At 41.1% G+C, this 21,977-nt stretch overlaps 1 protein-coding gene across 1 annotated transcript in view; it reads left to right on the top strand.

Moving 5' to 3' along the window:
- Positions 1-5,773: 5,773 nt before the first annotated feature.
- Positions 5,774-21,977, top strand: part of LOC124122541 — a 33,553-nt gene continuing 17,349 nt past the window's right edge. The window contains exon 1 of the mRNA XM_046485594.2: positions 5,774-5,987. Within this exon, the coding sequence (XP_046341550.1) occupies positions 5,859-5,987 (129 nt within the window). The 5' untranslated portion in view covers positions 5,774-5,858. The remainder of the gene's footprint in view (positions 5,988-21,977) is intronic.

The raw sequence follows: 21,977 nt of genomic DNA, 5'->3' as shown, positions 1-21,977 counted from the left end.
ATCTTCTATTGCGAATCAGATAAAGGTCACACGAAGATAAATCCAGCTAAAAATAACCCATCGGCATGAAGTTATTTTTTATTATTTACGAAATTGTTATAGTTCCACGTTAACAAGCTATACTTTAGTGCGCGTTAACTTGAGATGTTTTAGTGCGCGCTAACTAGTATATGCTTTTGTGCACGTTTACATGACATGCTTTGGCGCGCGTTAACAAGAGATGCTTTAGTAGGCCTTAACTAGAGATGTTTAAGTGCGCATTAACTAGACATGCTTCGGTGCGCGTTAAATAGACATGCTTTGGCGCGCGTTAACTAGAGATGCTTTAGTTGGCGTTAACTTGACCTGCTTTAGTGCGCGCGAGCCAGACATGCTCTAGTGCGCGTTAACTTAAGATGTTTTAGTGCGCATTAAATAGACCTGCTTCAGTGCGCGTGAACCCGACATGCTTCAGTGGGCGTGAAGTGGACATGCTTCAGTGCGCGTTAACTAGAGATGTTTTCGTGCGCGTTAACTGGACATGTTTTAGTGCGCGTGAACCAGACATGCTTTAGTGGGCGTTAACCAGACATGCTTTAGTGGGCGTTAACCAGACATGTTTTAAAGCGCGTGAACCAGACATGCTTTAGTGGGCGTTAACCAGACATGCTTTAGTGCGCGTGAACTAGACATGCTTTAGTGCGCGTGAACTAGACATGCTTTAGTGCGCGTTAACTAGACATGCTTTAGTCGGCGTTTACAAGACATGTTTTGCTTACTGAACTTACTGAACTGTAACTAACACTGCTGTGTATTTTCATTTTAGACGATTTCTCATTATGTTAACGATAACAAGTCTCAGAAAAACAATTGTAATTGAAATCGACTATATTTGTAAAAGTAACTGTTTAATGTCACACACTGTTTGATCGAACAGCGTAACGGAAATGTATTCCCGCATGCTCTCATTGAGAACGTGTAAGGTGAGACGACAACACAAAGGCTCTCCTTTGAAAGAGAAGAATGATTGACATTCCTACTGAAGAAAAGAAAAATTGTATTGTCATCTGGACCAAAAAACATGAAGGGCAAACTACTCGATGAATTGAGTTTAGTTTTACGGAGAATTTCCTTGTCATGTTTGGAAATCGTCGTACCTTGAGATGCATGATGAGTTTATGGTCTACTATCGCATTGACAATTGAAGTAAGCGTGTTACAGAAGCCGTAGTTAATGTGGTGTCTCTCGCTTACAGAGGATTGTTATATTTAAATGTCACAGCATTCACCAGTGTGTGGAAGGCTAGAATCCAAGAATGTCCTGTGTTGGTGAGAGCACCGGCGTGTGCGTCGTGTGGCCTCATTATCGATAATTCCAGTTTGCTTAAACTGGGGGTAACAGACTGCAAATGACTGCCAATGGCATTGTTTATTACACTAGCATTTCGTGTAGCAGGTTTGATAATTGCAACAATGAGAACTATTAAAGAGTGACACGATCTTTCGATCCGTTGATTGTGCAGAGATACAAGGGAGTCTGCTTCCCAATCTCACGCACTGACTGATAGTTCTTCTCGAAAAACATGCAGCTGTTACGATAAGTTCGAATATCAACCATTAAAATGTACGATATACTAAAAAAACTATCTTTAATCTGTACTATATATTCAAATATCCACCTTTAATCTGTACGATATATAGAGGATATTATATTCTAAATTCCGGTATTTCCCGAGCGAAAGCTAGGGAAATACCGGAATTTAGGCACGAGTGTCCTAAACATAGTATGACATGAACACGAATATAATGTTCTATTTATTACCGAAGAGGATGTCAACATACAGAGACGAATTTTAGTGTTTACTTGTAAGGACACCAAGCCGCAACAGCAGCGGAACCACAATTTGACGTAAAACAATCTTCAGCTATGACGTCGTTTCTAGTGTGACGTCATTCCGACCTCACGTCACAATAAGATTCGAATGACGTCAACAACGCCGTCCTGATGACGGAAACAATACACTGTTGTCTCGCGACGTGATATGACCTAAGGGCACATGTGATTTTTATGAACCCCGATATGTTTGCCCTCGTAGGTAATATATTCAAATGTCTACCTTTAATCTGAACGATATGTATTTAAATATCTAACTTTAATCTGCACGAAATATTCAAATATCTGCCAGGTCGTGTGGTTATATGACATATTTAAATATCTACCAGGAGTTGTAGTTAGACGATATATTAAAACAATCTGTCAGGTCAAGTAGATTTTCGACGTATTCAAATATTTATGTTTGTTTGTTGTTTAACGCCACACTCAGCAACATCCGAGCTATTTGACGGCGGTCTATAAAAAACAACACAGACAACCCACTGATTGACATCATGAGCGTCGATCTACGCAACTGAGATATGATGACATACATCAACTAAGTCAGCGAGCCTGACCGCCCGATCCCGTTAGTCGCCTCTTACGACAACGACAAGCAATGTCGCCCTTTACAGCAAGCATGGGTTGCTGAAGGCCTATTCTACCCCGGATCTTGTATTCAAATATCTACCAGGTGGTGATGTTATAAGGTATATTTAAATATCGATCAGGTCGTTTAGCTGTAGGATATATTCAAATATGTACCAGGTAGTGTGACAGTACAATGCAGTTTAACCTCGTTGTGTCGAACATTCCCCTGACTCGAACAGTTCAACAGAAAAATACCATCCACACACCCACACTAGCCAAACTTTCAACTTCACACACAATTAAATTGACTGATCTCATTGCGATTGCGCGTTACATCTAAGGCAGGATGCTTTCTCATAAAAGCGACAAAACCTTTTCCATACCTATAAGAAGATTCTGCCAAAAGCAGTGTCGATTGTACGATTCCGGCTGTATCAGGTGAGGTGAAATTCGGGTTTAACGTCGCGTCCAAGATTATTGCACTTATAAAGCGACGTGCAGCTACGTGTGTGTGTTTGTGTGGCTGCTTGTACTAGTCCGGACTGATGCCGATTTATAGTACTAACTCAGATACCATGCCGCAGTTTAACATGAATACCCCACTCAGACACAGTATACTGACTCCGAGCCGACCAGTCCTTTTTTTAGCCCCTTAATGCCGAGCGCCAGACAAGGTAACAACAAGTACCATCTTTTAACGTCTTTTGGTATGACGCGGTCGGGGATCGAACCCCGGACCTTCCGCTATCCGGGCGGACGCTCTACCACTAGACCACGGAGGCGGTCCCGACTGTATCACAATCATGTACTTATGAATCACTATCAAATAGTGATTACTCCAGGTGTTCGCGACACAAACACATGCAGAGGCATGATAACAAACACATGAACACATGGTAAAATAAAAAAAGGAATTGAACCGAACATAATTTTTGTCACTGAAGCGTCAATTTGGAAATTTCCTCCACATGTCTAACATAAAACGTTTTGAAAGCTTTATTGAGGCATTAAATGTTGTAACCTTGATCTTCAGTCGTATTGCGCCCTTTGAAATCTTGGTAGAAAGCGCATGTCGATTGTACCTCAAAACTTTTGAACCGTAAACACCAAAGACTGTGGAGCTGCTAGAATATGGCTCGACATAAAGGGAAAGTTGACTATTGGAAAGTTAAAGGCATCCCTTTTGTCATACAGTCTTGTGGAAAGTGTCTTAATAACATACCAATATCCAATCAAACCTAAAAAACAAGCTCACCTTTCATCATAGGTGCAAGCTGATTACTGTAGATACATCGGGTCAGGTGACTGACGTCGACACGTCCTAACTGAAAAAAATGAGCAATACGGATAATGATTATTTATGTTTTGGATCTATAAATCGGGAAACAACGCCGATCCAGACTAATGTCTTTTTTTCAATTGCAAAGGAATCCGTATTCGTAGTTGATATAAACACGGGAGCTGTTCCATCTTTTTAACCCTTTTCAAAATGCTTCTGTTTGAAGTTGTTACGATGACTATTGTTTGTGTGTACAAATGGATGAATATACTGTTTAAAGCTTCACAATTCATCTTTTTGATTCAACATAAACCTCCTCATATCACTCATATTAAAGATGGTTATATAATTAAAAATCAGAATACTTTTAAATCATTTGTTTGATAGGCATTTCTTCGAAGTTGACGGATGAGTGAGTGAGTGAGTTGGGTTTAACGCCGCTTTTAACAGTATCCAGTTCTATCACGGCGTGTCAGCTTAATGTGGGAGGAAAGCCCGCAGTGATGCAGGTCTCAGACGTTTACCACTTCGGTGAAACCTACGAGCATGGGTATGGTGCTGACAAACCTAGAAATATGATCGGGGCGAACCAGGATTCGAACCCACAATCATAGGTTACTGGCGTGCCCAAGGGACGCAACTCTGCACAGCGAATCGCGGCGCATTAAGCGACTGGGCCACCCGTGGCCCTAGTTGACGGATGACATGGTGGACACAATTTATGGATAACAAATTTTGTATTATTAAACTGTAATAGCGACGTTTCGGAAAAGATAGACCCTCATACCGTTGTCTTGAAAGATCATACAAAAGCTCTTATCTTTAAACTTTTGTCTTCCCTGAATCATATTCAGTAGCTCTGTCCTGTGTGCCTTGCGTCGAATTGTATAGCATCCTTGATTCATATTCCAATATATTGACAACCCGCACTTGAATCAGTGGTGTACGACCACGACGAATGGAAGAGTCGTACCTTCATTGGCCCCAAACCAAGGACCACAGACATGAACATGAAGCTCATGATCTTAACTTCCAATTAAAATTTTCTCTTAGCTAGAATAGCTCAACCATCTCAAGTCGAAACGTATAAAGACATTAGCAGCCTTATTAGATCGGAGCTTGGGGCATAATTTTTATAATTAAAAAAGTAAAAAAAATCTAAATTAATTACAATGGTCAGAAAACATGTCTAATGAGTACACAAGATTTATCGATGTTGTTCAAATTGTATATTTTCAATTACGTTTTACAACATTCTTATTAGATGAAATTGGATTACATTGAATTATTTTTACTATTGTTATTATTCACATACTCGGAGCGATCGGAGACGATACAGCATCTGGATCCATTATCTGCTGCTGAGGATAACGCGGTTAGCTCAGTCTGTTCGTATTTCTTATCGTTTATCGGGTGGCGATCAGCAACAGCTCTGCTCTGTGGACACTGCTCTCTATTCAACTTAAGTCATGAATAATCGCACCAGTAATACGATTTAGGTTTCAGTCGGATATTTTTGTCGGCGATTGTGTCAGTTGGAGTGTACATCGATATCTGACATGTCTAATCCTGGATAAGCGTCCCGGACCATTCCTTGTTGGTTAATACAACGCCCATGACTCTTAGTCCTCCGTGATCAATACCGGACAGAGCTTTCTGGCGTGGGAGGGAACAAAGACCACGCACCTGGCAGATCTGAGCGCTCATTGGCTGACCCCCCCCCAACCCCCCACACCACTCATAACTCTGTCAATCACAGCTTTCACAAATTAACACAATTATACTTTCTTAAAAGGCATTTCGCAATGACAGATTTTAACAACAGTAAATTATATTTGGTTCCTATGGCTACATACGCACACAACACTTAAATATAGTCAAAATAATCGCTTGTGTGGCCTTCTGTGAAAGTGAAAACATCACGCAGGTATAGAAATGTGAATAGTTGATAGTTCCACACCTCGTCGATGCGGCCCAACCAAATCACTTATAGTCTGACGCCGGAAGTTAGGAGGTCTATGGTTGGCCAATATAAACGTCGGGCGGCGCATGCAACGGCCTTAGCTCCATCGCCGCCGTTGTCGCACCAGAAGAAGCTCAGCCGCAGGATCAGTATCTTACACGTTACCCAGCCAGGATGGTGCGTCAATCCAACTCCGTGCATGTCGTCTGCTTTGTGTCCCTTATGCTTCTTGTCTTGTTGCAAGGGCTGTCGTCTGCTGCACCCATTGACGACTTCACGGATGATGATGAAGAAGCGATTAAGGTAAGAAAAAACTTTTCAAAACTTCACAACTAAATCTTTTAGGAAATGAATCAGTTTGGAATTAAGCAGTTATGTCTTTTAAAACTTGTTGACAGACTGAGTTAATCAGAATTAAAATTACAAGGAATAAAAGACTTTCCCGGATTGCAGCTGCAAGCCATCTTGTAAAATGAAATAACGAATGGTGTCTTTTCCCCCGGTGGCATTGCGTTTTGTCTTTAACTTTAATTAAATTGGGATAACTTTATTCTCCTTGTTGCGCCTGTGTTCAATCAATTTATGATGAGGAAAAACAACAGCGATTGGGTAATATATATGAACAGAGTCGAGAACCGAATGAACACTTTGCCTTCAGAAAGTGTCATAACCAGTGGGGATGCTCAACACTGTCAGTAGTGACATAAACCCGCCAGTTCTGAAGGGAAAAAATATTTGAGTCAGATCAACAGATTTGTCTAAAATTTTACTGAAACTAGGTTTTAACAAGAGCAGAGGTGAAAATTAAGTTAGAAAATACGTATAGGGGAAGCTAAAGGTTGAAAGTTAGACAGGAAGATATATATATATATATTTGGATCACAGCTCTATCTCTATGTGAAGGTTGTGAGTTCGATAAGAAGAAATTTAAGGCCATAGTTAGAAGAGAAACACTTTCCTGCCTTGCGTTTGTGTGCATCTCAATCCTGCCAGTTTAACACAAGCACTTCTTGATAATTCTCTTTGATTGAAAAGGTCTGTCTCTTTTATCGAAAAAAAATTGTCCCTGAAAATTCTTGAAAATAATTTTGCTTCGGAGTGTTCAAAATAAACCGATTTGCCCGCAAAAGAATTATTAAATTGTTGCCAAGTGTTTTTTTAAAACAAATTCAGGCTCAAAGTTTTAGATTAAAATAATATCTGGTTTTGTAGTTGTAGCTGAAATATATCTAATCTCGGTACAAAATCCCACCCCCCTCTTACTGCCCCCCCCCCCCCCCCCCCTCCACACACACACACACTCCCCTTTCTGGGTAATTTCCGAATATTTGTGTCTCTTTGATCTTTCCTCAATATAATACAATACAGATATCTATGCTAATCCATACGTATACACAAAATAAGGCACTGAATTGCCAGTCATCCATCTCAGTGGATATAAGGGGGCGGTGGGGTAGCCTAGTGGTTAAAGCGTTCGTTCATCACGACGAAGACCCGGTTACAATTCCTCTCATTGGTTCAATGTGTGAGGCCCATTTCTGTCCCCCGCCGTGATATTGATAGAATATTACCTAAAACCACACTCACTCACTCTCAATGGACATAAACGATTTCCCGTAGCCCTAACAGGGACTGATTCTCTTCAGGGGAATTTCAAAGCATTTGAGACAAGGGTGGGTCCGGTTCTGGTCTCAGTGAGTGAGTGAGGTTTTACGCAGCTTTTAGCAATATTCCAGCAATATCACGGCGGGGGACACCAGAAATGGGCTTCACACATTGTAGCCATATCGGGAATCGAACCCGGGTCTTCGGCGTGACGAGCGAACGCTTTAACCACAAGGCTACCCAATCGCCCCAGTTTTAGTCTTAAGACCAGCTTCATTTCACTAGTATATCATCTCTCACCCGTGCTTAAAATAGTTCAAACTAATTCAAAAATGACGTTTTCTTGAGTGTCGGGTTTTACAGCGACACGTGAGACAACTTTCCAATTTAAAGTGAAATAGATGAACTCAAACACTTTTAGGCTAATTGAGCCTCGACGTTACACCTTCGATCATGATCTTATTAGTTTGCACGGAACGCGACTCGTCAAACCCCAATGAAACCTACCAATCACGGATACCTGCTATACTCAGCTAATGTCGCCTTCTAGGTTTCACATCACATCTTCCCTAAACGCTGACAAGTATTTCCAACATGGTGACAAGATGGCGCCCCAGACACTATTGCAGCATTACAGTAAGGTTATTGCAAGAGGGTGTCACATGACAATTCTCACTGCTGTTAGTTGAAGACTTGTTACTATTAAACCCATCTCTTGGATGATATTAAGGGCACTACATGCCAGTGATTTGTCTTACCCTTATAAATGAGACTGACGACATACCTGCTAGTGATTTGTCTTACCCTTATAAATGAGACTGACGACATATCTGCTTGTGATTTGTCTTACCCTTATAAATGAGACTGACGACATATGTGCTAGTGATTTTTCTCACCCTTATAAATGAGACTGACGACATACCTGCCAGTGATTTTTCTCACCCTTATAAATGAGACTGACGACATACCTGCCAGTGATTTTTCTCACCCTTATAAATGAGACTGACGACATATCTGCTTGTGATTTGTCTCACCCTTTTAAATGAGACTGACGACATATCTGCTTGTGATTTTTCTCACCCTTATAAATGAGACTGACGACATACCTGTCAGTGATTTGTCTTACCCTTATAAATGAGACTGACGACATATCTGCTTGTGATTTTTCTCACCCTTATAAATGAGACTGACGACATATCTGCTTGTGATTTTTCTCACCCTTATAAATGAGACTGACGACATACCTGTCAGTGATTTGTCTTACCCTTATAAATGAGACTGACGACATATGTGCTAGTGATTTTTCTCACCCTTTTAAATGAGACTGACGACATATGTGCTAGTGATTTTTCTCACCCTTTTAAATGAGACTGACGACATATGTGCTAGTGATTTGTCTCACCCTTATAAATGAGACTGACGACATACCTGCTAGTGATTTTTCTCACCCGTATAAATGAGACTGACGACATACCTGCTAGTGATTTGTCTCACCCTTATAAATGAGACTGACGATATATCTGCTAGTGATTTTTCTCACCCTTTTAAATGAGACTGACGACATATGTGCTAGTGATTTGTCTCACCCTTATAAATGAGACTGACGACATACCTGCTAGTGATTTTTCTCACCCGTATAAACGAGACTGACGCCATATGTGCTTGTGATTTTTCTCACCCTTATAAATGAGACTGACGACATATGTGCTAGTGATTTGTCTCACCCTTATAAATGAGACTGACGACATATGTGCTAGTGATTTTTCTCACCCTTATAAACGAGACTGACGCCATATGTGCTTGTGATTTTTCTCACCCTTATTAATGAGACTGACGACATACCTGCCAGTGATTTGTCTCACCCTTATAAATGAGACTGACGACATATCTGCTAGTGATTTTTCTCACCCGTATAAATGAGACTGACGACATACCTGCTAGTGATTTTTCTCACCCTTATAAATGAGACTGACGACATACCTGCTAGTGATTTTTCTCACCCTTATTAATGAGACTGACGACATACCTGCCAGTGATTTGTCTCACTCATATACACGAGATTACGGCAAGTAATTCAATTTAAAAACAATTCGTTTTGTTTAAATATTTGATTTCGTTTGCCACGTCTCGGAAGGTACCTCCATCAACCTGACACTGTATATCACCCAGGACATGGGATATTTTCGTGAAACCATGCTGACCTGTTTTTAAACAGCTATGCACTGACGTGATTCAACGAATTAGATAAGATCGTCCCATTGTTACCGGAGTCAGGCATGAAGTCGTGGACAAAACAAGGAATATATGTATGTCAACCACACGTTCGCTTGTCACAAAAGTGCCAATTAGACAGCATTTCGACAATGGTCACTACTTGCGAACTCGTCTCCGCAGGATGTACAAGAATACGTCTGTGTGTGTATCAACACACGCCGACTGTAAATGATCTTTTTTAATGTTGGGTCCATTGATTCTTCTGTGAGGGAACAATTGATGGAGGTTGTCCCAGTTCCACACACGGGCGTAATCTCAGCGTGTGTGCACTGCTCTCTTGAGCACGACGTGCATTACCCTTGGTAAATATAGCACTTGATCATATCCTAAGAAACGTTTGAAAGATATTAAAGATTTAAGATTGTTTCGTGTTGGGAGACTTGTATCTTTTTTTTTACTGTAATCTAGCTTCGGTCTCAGTTCAGTCAGGTCACGTGATAGCCAATTTAATGCCATGATGTATTACTTAACAGAAGTGTTTTAATTGACCTCCTGGGACGGCGAAAAAAGTGCACTGTGGCAGATATTGTCACGTGACTGTAGTCTCTTGGCAATTTGGAATGAACTAAAACTGTGATTTGTCGTCGAATGTGTGATATGCATTTATCTTCCTGGATGGATTCCATTTTAAAAATCCATGTTAACAGGATGAAATGGCTAATAACACGATGAATCTCCCACTCAACACTAGTTTTCTCGGTGAATAAGACCAGTCTGCCTGCTGTATTTGCTATTATGTTGTGGTAATGATGACGTCACGTTGTTGTATTTGATAATGAGTATATCCCACAACCACTGGCAATATACTGGCAATACCGCCATATATATAGGACATATATGCCCCTTCATACATACATCCCACCAATGGGCTCCGTCATACACAGACTCCGTCATACACATACTCCGTCATACAAAGACTCCGTCATACACAGACTCCGTCATACACAGTCTCCGTCATTGACAGAATCCGTCAAATACAGACCTCCGTCATACATATACTCCTTCATACACATACTCCGTCATACACAGATTCCGTTAAACGCTGATTCAGTCAAAACAGGTTCCGTCAAACACAGACTCCGTCATACACAGAATCTGTCACACACAGAATCCGTCAAACGCAGATTCCGTCATGCACATGCTCCCTCAAACGCAGATTCCGTGATTCACAGGTTCCGTCAAACACAGAATCCATCATACATGGGTTCCGTCATACACAGACTCCGTCATACACTGTCCGTAAAACACAGGCTCCGTCATACATAGGCTCCGTCTTACACGGGTTTCGTCATACACAGTCTCCGTCATACATAGGCTCCGTCAAACACATGTTCCGTCATACACAGTCCGTCATACACAGTCCGTCATACACAGGCTCCGTCATACACAGACTCCGTCATACACAGTCCGTCATACACAGGCTCCGTCATACATAGGCTCCGTCTTACACGGGTTTCGTCATACACAGATTCCGTCAAACACAGTCTCCGTCATACATAGGCTCCGTCATAAACAGTCCGTCATACACAGGCTCCGTCATACATAGGCTCCGTCATACACATGTTCCGTCATACACAGTCCGTCATACACAGGCTCCGTCATACACAGTCCGTCATACACAGGCTCCGTCATACACGTGTTCCGTCATACACAGTCCGTCATACATAGGCTCCGTCATACACATGTTCCGTCATATACAGTCCGTCATACACTGTCCGTAAAACACAGGCTCCGTCATACATAGGCTCCGTCTTACACGGGTTTCGTCATACACAGTCTCCGTCATACATAGGCTCCGTCAAACACATGTTCCGTCATACACAGTCCGTCATACACAGTCCGTCATACACAGACTCCGTCATACACAGTCCGTCATACACAGGCTCCGTCATACATAGGCTCCGTCTTACACGGGTTTCGTCATATACAGATTCCGTCAAACACAGTCTCCGTCATACATAGGCTCCGTCATAAACAGTCCGTCATACACAGGCTCCGTCATACATAGGCTCCGTCATACACATGTTCCGTCATACACAGTCCGTCATACACAGGCTCCGCCATACACAGTCCGTCATACACAGGCTCCGTCATACACGTGTTCCGTCATACACAGTCCGTCATACATAGGCTCCGTCATACACATGTTCCGTCATACACAGTCCGTCATACACAGTCCGTCATACACAGTCCGTCATACACAGTCCGTCATACACAGGCTCCGTCATACACAGACTCGGTCATACACAGTCCGTCATACACAGGCTCCGTCATACATAGGCTCCGTCTGACACAGGTTTCGTCATACACAGATTTCGTCAAACACAGTCTCCGTCATACATAGGCTCCGTCATATACAGTCCGTCATACACAGTCCGTCATACACAGGCTCCGTCATACATAGGCTCCGTCATACACATGTTCCGTCATACACAGTCCGTCATACACAGGCTCCGTCATACACGTGTTCCGTCATACACAGTCAGTCATACATAGGCTCCGTCATACACATGTTCCGTCATACATAGGCTCCGTCATACACAGTCCGTCATACACAGGCTCCGTCATACACGTGTTCCGTCATACACAGTCCGTCATACATAGGCTCCGTCATACACGGGTTCCGTCAAAAACAAGCTCCGTCAAACACAGACACTCCTTTAAATATGTTTTTATCGGAGGGAGATACAATTGACAATAAAAGGAAGTGCAGGCGACCGTTTCTTATCAACATGAACGTTATTCAAATTTACACTTTCTGAAGTCGCACTGGCCAATTATAGCTCTGGACAAGAAGCAGGATGATGAATGTAAGTACCATTGATTGTTCAAAGACAAAGCATCTTCTCTTTTCCCTTTAAAGCTCAGTCTCTATTTACTTCCGCTGAAATATTTGACTGACAAATTGCTGAAAAATATTGCCACAATTCTCTTCCTGTGTTTAAATGTACATTACAAGCTTATCACAACAATCCTGTTGGCAAGCACACATTAGCCGTATATTCATTACCAAACAATTTCTATTTTAGTATCTAGCTTCATCGTCTTATTGATGGAATTAATTTGTACACAAATCACTTGTTTGCTCTTTCCGGAATGGCCATTTCCTCAGTATTGAAACCAGACCTCCTATTATCTGATACTAGACGTCACATGGGCGAAACATTCACAATAAACCCTGAATCATCCTCTGGTGACAGATTACACCTCAGTATTGCACTTCAATATGATACGCGAACTACACGCGGAGATATTTCAGGCTTAAATTGTCCATACGGCCTACATTACCCGATTTATTGCAGTCCAGTAATTCCATGAATCCAACATAAGTTGCTTAATTCTAAAATTATATCAATTGTTTAGTCTTGATGTCCCTCGTCTAATGTTTTAGCGCAGTTCTGCTAATATGGTTATGATTGGAATAACTACCTCAGTGAGAGTGTCCATTAAAATTCTATGTTATGTTTGAAGCTGATTGTTGATCTTCTGTATCTGTCTCGCGGCACCATCTGTGGTAACTGCCTCTTCTCCGACTACAGACTGTTACTCGAATGCCGGTTTGAGGGAAAGTCAGGATTTGTTCCGAGCTTATAACATCATTTACCCGCGATAAAACTGATCCTGTTTTACAAAGTCGGAGTGAGGAAAATCCATTTCATTTTCGACAGTATTATGTTTCCAGCTTTCATGCTTCCAATTCAAGACATTTTAGCAATGGACTTTATGATTGAATTGCTATCGATTCTTCAAAATCAGATTACTTCTGACTTAGTGCATCTACTTACTCATGAGAACCAATGTATCCAATGCAAAGGAAAGTGTTTTCGTTTTGTTTTAGGAATAAACAACTTTAATTCTTATCAAGATTGCATGAACACTGAAGTGATATTCGATATGTTGTCATTTACTATCAAGATGAGGTGAAATGGGGTTTAACGTCGCGTCCAAGATTATTGCACTTATATAGCGACGTGCAGCTACGTGTGTGTGGTTGGCTGCTTGTACTAGTCCGGACTGATGCCGATTTATAGTGCTATCTCACTGAGATACCATGCCGCAGTTTAACATGAATACCCCACTCAGACACAGTATACTGACTCCGAGCCGACCAGTCCTTGTTTTAGCCCCTTAAAGACGAGCGCCAGACAGGGTGACAACAAGTACCATCTTTGAACGTCTTTTGGTTTGACGCGGTCGGGGATCGAACCCCGGACCTTCCGCTCTCCGGGCGGACGCTCTACCACTAGACCACGGAGGCGGTCCATTCACTATCAAACACACATTGAATGTAATACTTCAAAAGAATTGTCAGTCGTGCAGACACCAATTCTCTGCTGTATAACCCGCCACCCGTTATGGCAACTTCTGTATGCGCAAACAGAACATAATCATCTTCATTTAACAACTAAACAGTTGAATTGTTGGTATTACAGCGTTTAAACGCCATCTTTCACGCACCAAGGGCCGGATAGGCGTGTCCACACATATCAGAGACAATGCGCGTGCTAAGTCAAAGGTTATACGATGGGTGGACTCCGGGTGGATCCGAAGTAAAAGTATTTTGTTTCGGCTTCAAACAATACGCCGGGATGGAACTTTGCCAGATGTTTCTGAATAACGAAAAGATTTTATCAAATGTTCTGTTAACTTGGGGATAATCGAGAATTGTTTTATTTAGATTTGCTTGTATCGCATTGTCTGTACCTGATTCTAAAAGAATTTTCGTGAAATATATACGTACCGCAAGAGAATGGCGAATACCATACATGTTGGTTAATATATGAAGAATCAATCACATTCAAGAGATATTAGATTGGTTCGATGCACAAACAAACATACTGTTATGTTGCGAGAACCGACGCTCATGAACGCATAACATGTGACGTCATAGATCCATGACTCGAGATGCGCTATTTGTCTCGTGCAGAATAAGCGTGTTTAGTTTTGGAAATCACGTGCAGCATATCACGATAAGAATAACGACACTGTGGTAACACTTGGTTGGTTGGTAGTTTTGTCATTAAGGGGTACACATTGGAAACATCTCTTCTTAACGTGCACGTCTCCTCATATTTCTATGGTTCGCGGTGAGTACATTCTAGTATTATCTAGTCTTTGTGTCCAAGCATTATTGAAATATTGCAAGGGGGCACGGGTGGCCCAGTCGTCTAAGGCGACGCGATTCGCTGTGCAGAGTTGCGTCCCTTGGGCACGCCAGAAACCTATGATTGTTGGTTCGAATCCCAGTTCGCCTCGATTATGTTTCTAGGTTTGTCAGCACCATACCCGTGCTCGTGAGTTTCACCGAAGTGGTAAACGTCTGAGACCTGCATCACTTCGGGCTTTTCCCCCATATTAAGCTGACACGCCGCGATAGAACTGGAATACTGTTAAAAGCGGCGTTAATCCCAACTCACTCACTCTAGTACAATCTAGCCTTAATGTCCAATCATTATTGAATTATTGCAAACGATTATACCCCCAGGAGAATGTATCAGTCTGATGTCAGGAAGTAAAAAAGTGATAAATCGTGATGTTACAAGTACATACCTGTCGTAAATCTATTAAAAAGGTACTTTTACCGTCAATAACCTAATAACTCGTACATGTTGCAGATAATAACGCAAATTTTAACATCTGATGGCAATAATATTATAACTTTATTTTTCGATTTATGCTCTCACTGTAGAAATGAATTATCGTTGGAATCTGTCAATAGCGGAGAGATGCTCCAGTTCGGCGTTTAAATATTAGATTATTTGCTAGGACCTGCTAATGCTTTGTGGAGGTGCCAAATGGCTGACACTCATCCAGTGCACCATCCGTCATTAGAGTTCATTACCGTAACACGGACAGATGGTTTGAAACCATGGATATTGACCCTCGACACTGAGGCACTGTCATGAAACACTTGATAATGCTGTTTTTTGTTTGTTGTTTAACGCACTTAACGATGTTCAAACTGTATTGATAACACCGAAACACATACTCTTGAATTATCGAGGAGTACATTTGTGATGGCGACTTTAGAAATTATCATTCACATCCAACCATGTTTACACTTCTAAAACTTTGTTGTTTAACGCCGTAGTCAGCCTGACCACCTGATCCTATCAGTCGCCTCTTTAAGACAAGCACAGTCTCCTTTTGCGGCAAGCATGGGTTGCTGAAATTAATTCTAACCCGGGTCTTCACTGGTTCTTTCACAAGTCAAAATGAGAGATATTCGTCAACCAACGTTTCAGGCCCCACTATGTATGATAGATATGTTTGTTTTGTTTGTTTGTTGTTTAACGTACTGGTTGTATATAATCAAGTTGGGATCAGAAAAACTAGTGATTGATATTATGAGCAACGTTTCACCCCATCTGGGATCGAAGACATGAAATCAATCAAATCACGGAGTCAGACCACCCGATCGCCTCTTTCGACCAGCAACGGTTGCTGTGACCTATTCTAACCCACAATCTCCAAAGGGACGACTGTGGTATTAACACTGTCCATTGTATCATTCCTAAATCTAAAGCATGTATCTTTGAATCACTTTAGAATAGTGACCATACCAGGTGTTCGAGAAAAGGCCAGTGGCCCCCATTACAACCACAAACAAAAACAAGTCAAATGTTCACATAAAAAAAACAACGAATTGGAACATATGGTACAAATCAAATAAGGGAATTGCATCGGACAACATTTCCGTCACTGATGCGTCAACTTTAGAAATGTTCTCAAGATACCTACATTACAACGTTTTGAAAGGTGAGGTGAAATGGGGTTTAAGGTCGCGTCCAAGATTATTGCAATTATAAAGCGACGCGCATGCACGTGTATGTGTGTGTAGCTGCTTGTACTAGTGGACTGATGCCGATTTATAGTGCTAGCTCACTGAGATACCATGCCGCAGTTTAACATAAATACCCCACTCAGACACAGTATACTGACTCCGAGCCGACCAGTCCTTGTTTTAGGCCCATAATGCCAAGCGCCAGACAGGGTAACAACAAGTACCATCTTTTAACGTCTTTTGGTATGACGCGAACCCCGGACCTTCCGCTCACCGGGCGGACGCTCTACCATTAGACCACGGAGGCGGTCTGCTCGATTGTACCTCAAACGTTGTGAAAGTAGACACAACAGGCTGGAGCTGCTGGAATATTGCTCGACATACGGGGAAAGTTGAAGGTCATCCCTCTTGCCATACATTCTTTGGGATGGTCTTTTATCACTCTGAATCTTACACTTAGATCTAAATGTGAAATGGTTTCATTGGTGTTATATTTCTAGTTGACGTGGGTAATCAGTTGAATGGAATTGGCTATTTGACCATAATTGAACGACATCAGATCAGCGATATTCCTGAGTGAAGTCAAACTGTTTGGCCAACTTCCCTTGTTCTGAGATTCTGACTCATAAACATTCGGAAGTAGGTCAGGGGCGGTCGGGTAGCCTTGTGGTTGAAAAGTTCGCTCGTCACGCCGAAGACCCAGGTTCGATTCCCAACATGGGTACAATGTGTGAAGCCCATTTCTGGTGTCCCCCGCCGTGATATTGCTGGAATATTGCTAAAGCGGCGTAAAACCCAACTCACTCACTCACTCACTCGGAAGTAGGTCAGCAAGGAGGGGAGCACAATATGCAGTTAATCTGGTTTCTTGTATTTCTAGTTTAGGTGAGGAAATAAGTTGAATGGAATAGATTATTTGATCATTATTGAACGATGTGAAATCATCGTTATCAGTGAGTGAGTGAGTGAATGAGTATGGTTTTACGCCGCTTTTAGTAATATTCCAGCAATATCACGGCGGGGGACACCAGAAATGGGTTTCACACATTGTACCCATGTCGGGAATCGAACCCGGGTCTTCGGCATGACGAGCGAACGCTTTAACCACTGGGCTCCCCGACCGCCCCTCATCGTTATTAACACGATAACTGGGCTCTGTTTATTGGGTGTTGTTTAATGGGGGTACAACGGTGTTTATGGGGACCTGTTATTGGGGCTAGTTCACTGGGTGTTGTACCCGTATACATCCGGGGTAGAATAGGTCTTCAGCAACCCATGCTTGCCGTAAAAGGCGACTATGGTCGTAAGAGGCGACAAACGGGATCGGGTGGTCAGGCTTGCTGACTTGGTTGATGCATGTCATTGTATCCCTTTACGTGGGTCGATGCTCATGATGTCAATCACTGGATTGTCTGGTTCAGACTCGATTATTTACGCCTCCAGATAGCTGGAATATTGCTGAGTGCGGCGTTAAACAACAAACATAATTATAGGGTGTTGTTTAATGGGGGTAAAACACCGGGAGCTCGTTATTGGGGTCTGTTTACAGAGGGTTGTTAAGGAGGGTTATCCACTGAGAGCTGTTTATTGGGGGCTCTACATAAAGCGAAGTTTAAGGAGAGTTATCAACCGAGAGCTCTTTATTGGGGTATGTTTACGGGGTGTTGTTTAATGGGGTTTATACACTGATGGAGGCGACCCTGATTATTTTTGGTCTTTAATTTCTCTTCATTTGCAACCCTGGAACTAATCAGCTGATATTTATTCTAATTAATTGATTTTATAGTATTTGAGGACATCCCGTTACGGGTCACGTCAGAACGACCTTTAACCCAACCAATCAGGGCGTCGCTTACCAGATCCTGAAAGTGACAGTCGGAATGTGTTTTCTAATAATGCAACCTCGAAATATTTAAAACGGGATATTACGAATGACAGTTACGGGTTTTATGATTATATCCATACATCTAGACCATCTATAAGCCATGACAGAATGTTCTTTTCATCAATTTTAAAATGTTTAATCGAGAGTACGTCAAAATATGTTTCGAAGCGTAGTCGCCAGTTTGAAACTTGTGTCGTAAAGCTCGAGAAAGCTGCCTTCTGATTGGCTAAAGTCGATTTCTTGTCAGTCATTTCACTGGTCGGTAAAAGTTCGCGTAAGGTAGTTCTGATGTGACCCGTAATGGGATGTCCTTAGATCTTTGTTTAGCGGTAGCGAAAACTAAGATCTGATTTTAATGAGATTGCAGAAGGATACAGCTGTATAACACATCAGACATCAGTAGGATACAGCTATAAAACACATCAGACATCAGTAGAATACAGCTGTATAACACATCAGACATCAGTAACATACAGCTGTATAACACATCAGACATCGGACATCAGTAAGATACAGTTGTATAAGACATCAGACATCAGTAACATACAGCTGTATAACACATCAGACATCAGTAACATACAGCTGCATAACACATCAGACATCGGACACAAGTAAGATACAGTTGTATAACACAACAGACATCACACATCAGTACGACACAGCTGTATAACATCAGACATCAGTAAAGATATAGCTGTATAACATCAAACATCAGTTAGACATAGCTGTCCATATCACAACGAAGCCTCATCTTCCCGCAACTGTGCGATGTATTCCTGCCACGACAGGAAATAATACTCCAGTAGCAGGAATTACAGCAATATAAAATATTTCCATATTGATAAGTGTAATTTCCTCTCCATGTTTTATTGTGATAGCAGACAGATAGAAGATATGTTGACAGCGTCACGAGAACGCTTCCCATCACATCGGTGAAATCCTTGAAATTACCCATCATGCAACTTTGTTTTGTTCACACACAATTCCATCTTGTGATATTTCTATCCACATCTAAATGGTTTTTAATTTAAAACACTGATAGGACTCCATTTCTGTGATCCCACAACAGAAATATGTAAAGTTCTCATTTGCCATTTTGAAAATATTGGATTAACTTTTTAAATGCAGCTCCATTATGTATATGAGATAAAGAAAGATGAAAGTGTCGTTCCTTATCCTTCATCAGTGTTACTTGGCAACGTCAGCGAGAACACCATCCATATTTAGTGCTGTTTAATCTTCAACGTGGTATTGTTGGATACACATGTGACGTCATAAGTTGACCTCTTTAATGGAGATCTGATTCTGGTTTTACATATCTCTATCAACATTCTAAAAAAAACAAAAAACAGAGGCCCAGACAAAAGTGCAGCTGTGCAGACATTGAGTCACCTTATCTCTGAGGAAGACTTGACGGACGCTTTGGTCGAATGGATTCGGTATCCCCGAAAATCATGTGATTGTTGCATTGTCGCTGAGCAGATCACCTCCATGTTTCGGTTAAAGAAAGTTCTTGTCACTGAATGTTGCCACGGGCGACAAGTTAAATCAGAATTGTAAAAATAATATAGGAATATCCCATGACGACCTTTTGTATGTGTGTGTGTGTGTGTGTGTGTGTGTGTGTTGTGTGTATGCGCGTGTGTGTGCGTGCGTGTGTATGTATGGCGAGATCTGCTTTGGAAAATTAGTGCCCAGACGTTGCAGCTTTTCAGTATGTTGCTTTGTCCATGCCTTAAAATCCTCAACCGTACTGCTGTCTTGTAATATCGCTAACCTTGGATGTATGTACGTGGACATGTTCACAACAATCTAATGAATACTCACCCCATTAATGTTCAGAATTCACCAGAAACCCTTCAAAATACGTCACTATTTCAAAATATATACTTCACTATATATACTTTACTATTTCACAATATATACTTCACTACTTCACAATATATGCTTCACAACGTCACACTATATGCTTCACAACTTCACACTATACATGTCACTACTTTACAATATATACTTTACTATATTTACTTCACAATACATGCATCACAACTTCACACTATATGCTTCATAACATATACTTCACTATGTCACTATTTATACTGCATTACGTCACTGTATATACTTCACTACATATACTTCACAACTTCACACTATTTGCTTCATAACATATACTTCACTATGTCACTATTTATACTGCATTACGTCACTATATTTACTTAACTACATTTGCTTCACTTCACACTATTTGCTTCATGATATATACTTCACTATCTCACTATTTATACTGCATTACGTCACTATATTTACTTCACTACATTTGCTTCACTTCACACTATTTGCTTCATGATATATACTTCACTATCTCACTATTTATACTGCATTACGTCACTATATTTACTTAACTACATTTGCTTCACTTCACACTATTTGCTTAATGATATATACTTCACTATCTCACTATTTATACTGCATTACGTCACTATATATGCTTCACTACTTCCGTATTCACTTCACTACTTCAAGGTATATACTTCACTACTTCACTGTAAATATTTCACAATATCTACTTCACTACTTACTTTGATAAAAAAACAGCAGAAACAAACATCAATACAAGTTATTTAACCACGCCGACAACATTTTTATTTGAATCAGACAAAGGAAGCTGTGAGATGAAGCGCAGGATAACTGCTGCAGGATGCGATGAACGCTGCTTCAGAAGAAAACAGAGCACAGTTTCTGTTACAGTTCCAAGCAGCATAAATAATAATTTTTATCATTCCCCTCTAAATTGAATTCTGAATTGTAACTTCGAACATCACACAGTTAAGAACGCATCAACGGAAACCAGTCTCCCTCTGACATTATGAGAAGTAATCCGTCTGACGTCAGGAGGAGTCATGACAATTCTCCAAACATTAACATCATGGACAATGGCGGAGTGAGCCTCAAGTTAGTAACGTGATAGGTGCTTATTGAATTGGCTGTTTCAAAAGATTCTGATTAATTGGATTTAACTAAAATTAAATCTTCAAAGAGTTTCTCATATCAATGAGAAAATTCTAATATTTTGTTGAATATATGTCTGCTTATGGGCTGATCAATATACGGAAGTCTAGCTGTCATCTGTTTGCACGATAAGTTCATTATAATTTCAGAATACGTTTGTGTGTTTGTTTGTTGTTTAACGCCGCACTCAGCAATATTCCAGCTACATGACGGCGGCCTGTAAATAATCGAGTCTGGACCAGACAACCCATTTATAGCCATCATGAACATTGATCAACCGCAACTGGTACGATGACATGCATCAACCAATTCATCGAGCTTGACCACCCAATCCCGTTAGTCGCCTCTTAAGACAAGCGTGGTTTTGAAGACCAATTCTAACCCGGATCTTCACGGGTCATTTAGTTTGAGTGTGTGACCTTCACCTTGGAATGTAGTTTGCAGTTTGCATTGACCTGCGCATAAGGTATCATTACATAATCTTGACAAGAATTTTCATAAACATGTTGCGCAAATAGCATATTTTCTACGTCGTCTTTGATATTCTGTCACGAAGCCTATCAACACTTCAGTATATTCAGAATTCAGGAAAAGTTACGTTTTTCGATAAAACAGTTGAATAGTTATAAATCGGCATCAGTCCGAACTAGTACAAGCAGCCACACAAACACACACACGTACATGCACGTCGCTATAAAAGTGCAATAATCTTGGACGCGACGTTAAACCCCATTTC

This window comes from Haliotis rufescens, unplaced genomic scaffold, assembly GCF_023055435.1.
Source record: "Haliotis rufescens isolate VD_foot unplaced genomic scaffold, xgHalRufe1.0.p SCAF_13, whole genome shotgun sequence".
NCBI lineage: Eukaryota > Metazoa > Mollusca > Gastropoda > Lepetellida > Haliotidae > Haliotis > Haliotis rufescens.
This window is presented reverse-complemented; position numbering and strand designations above follow the sequence as displayed.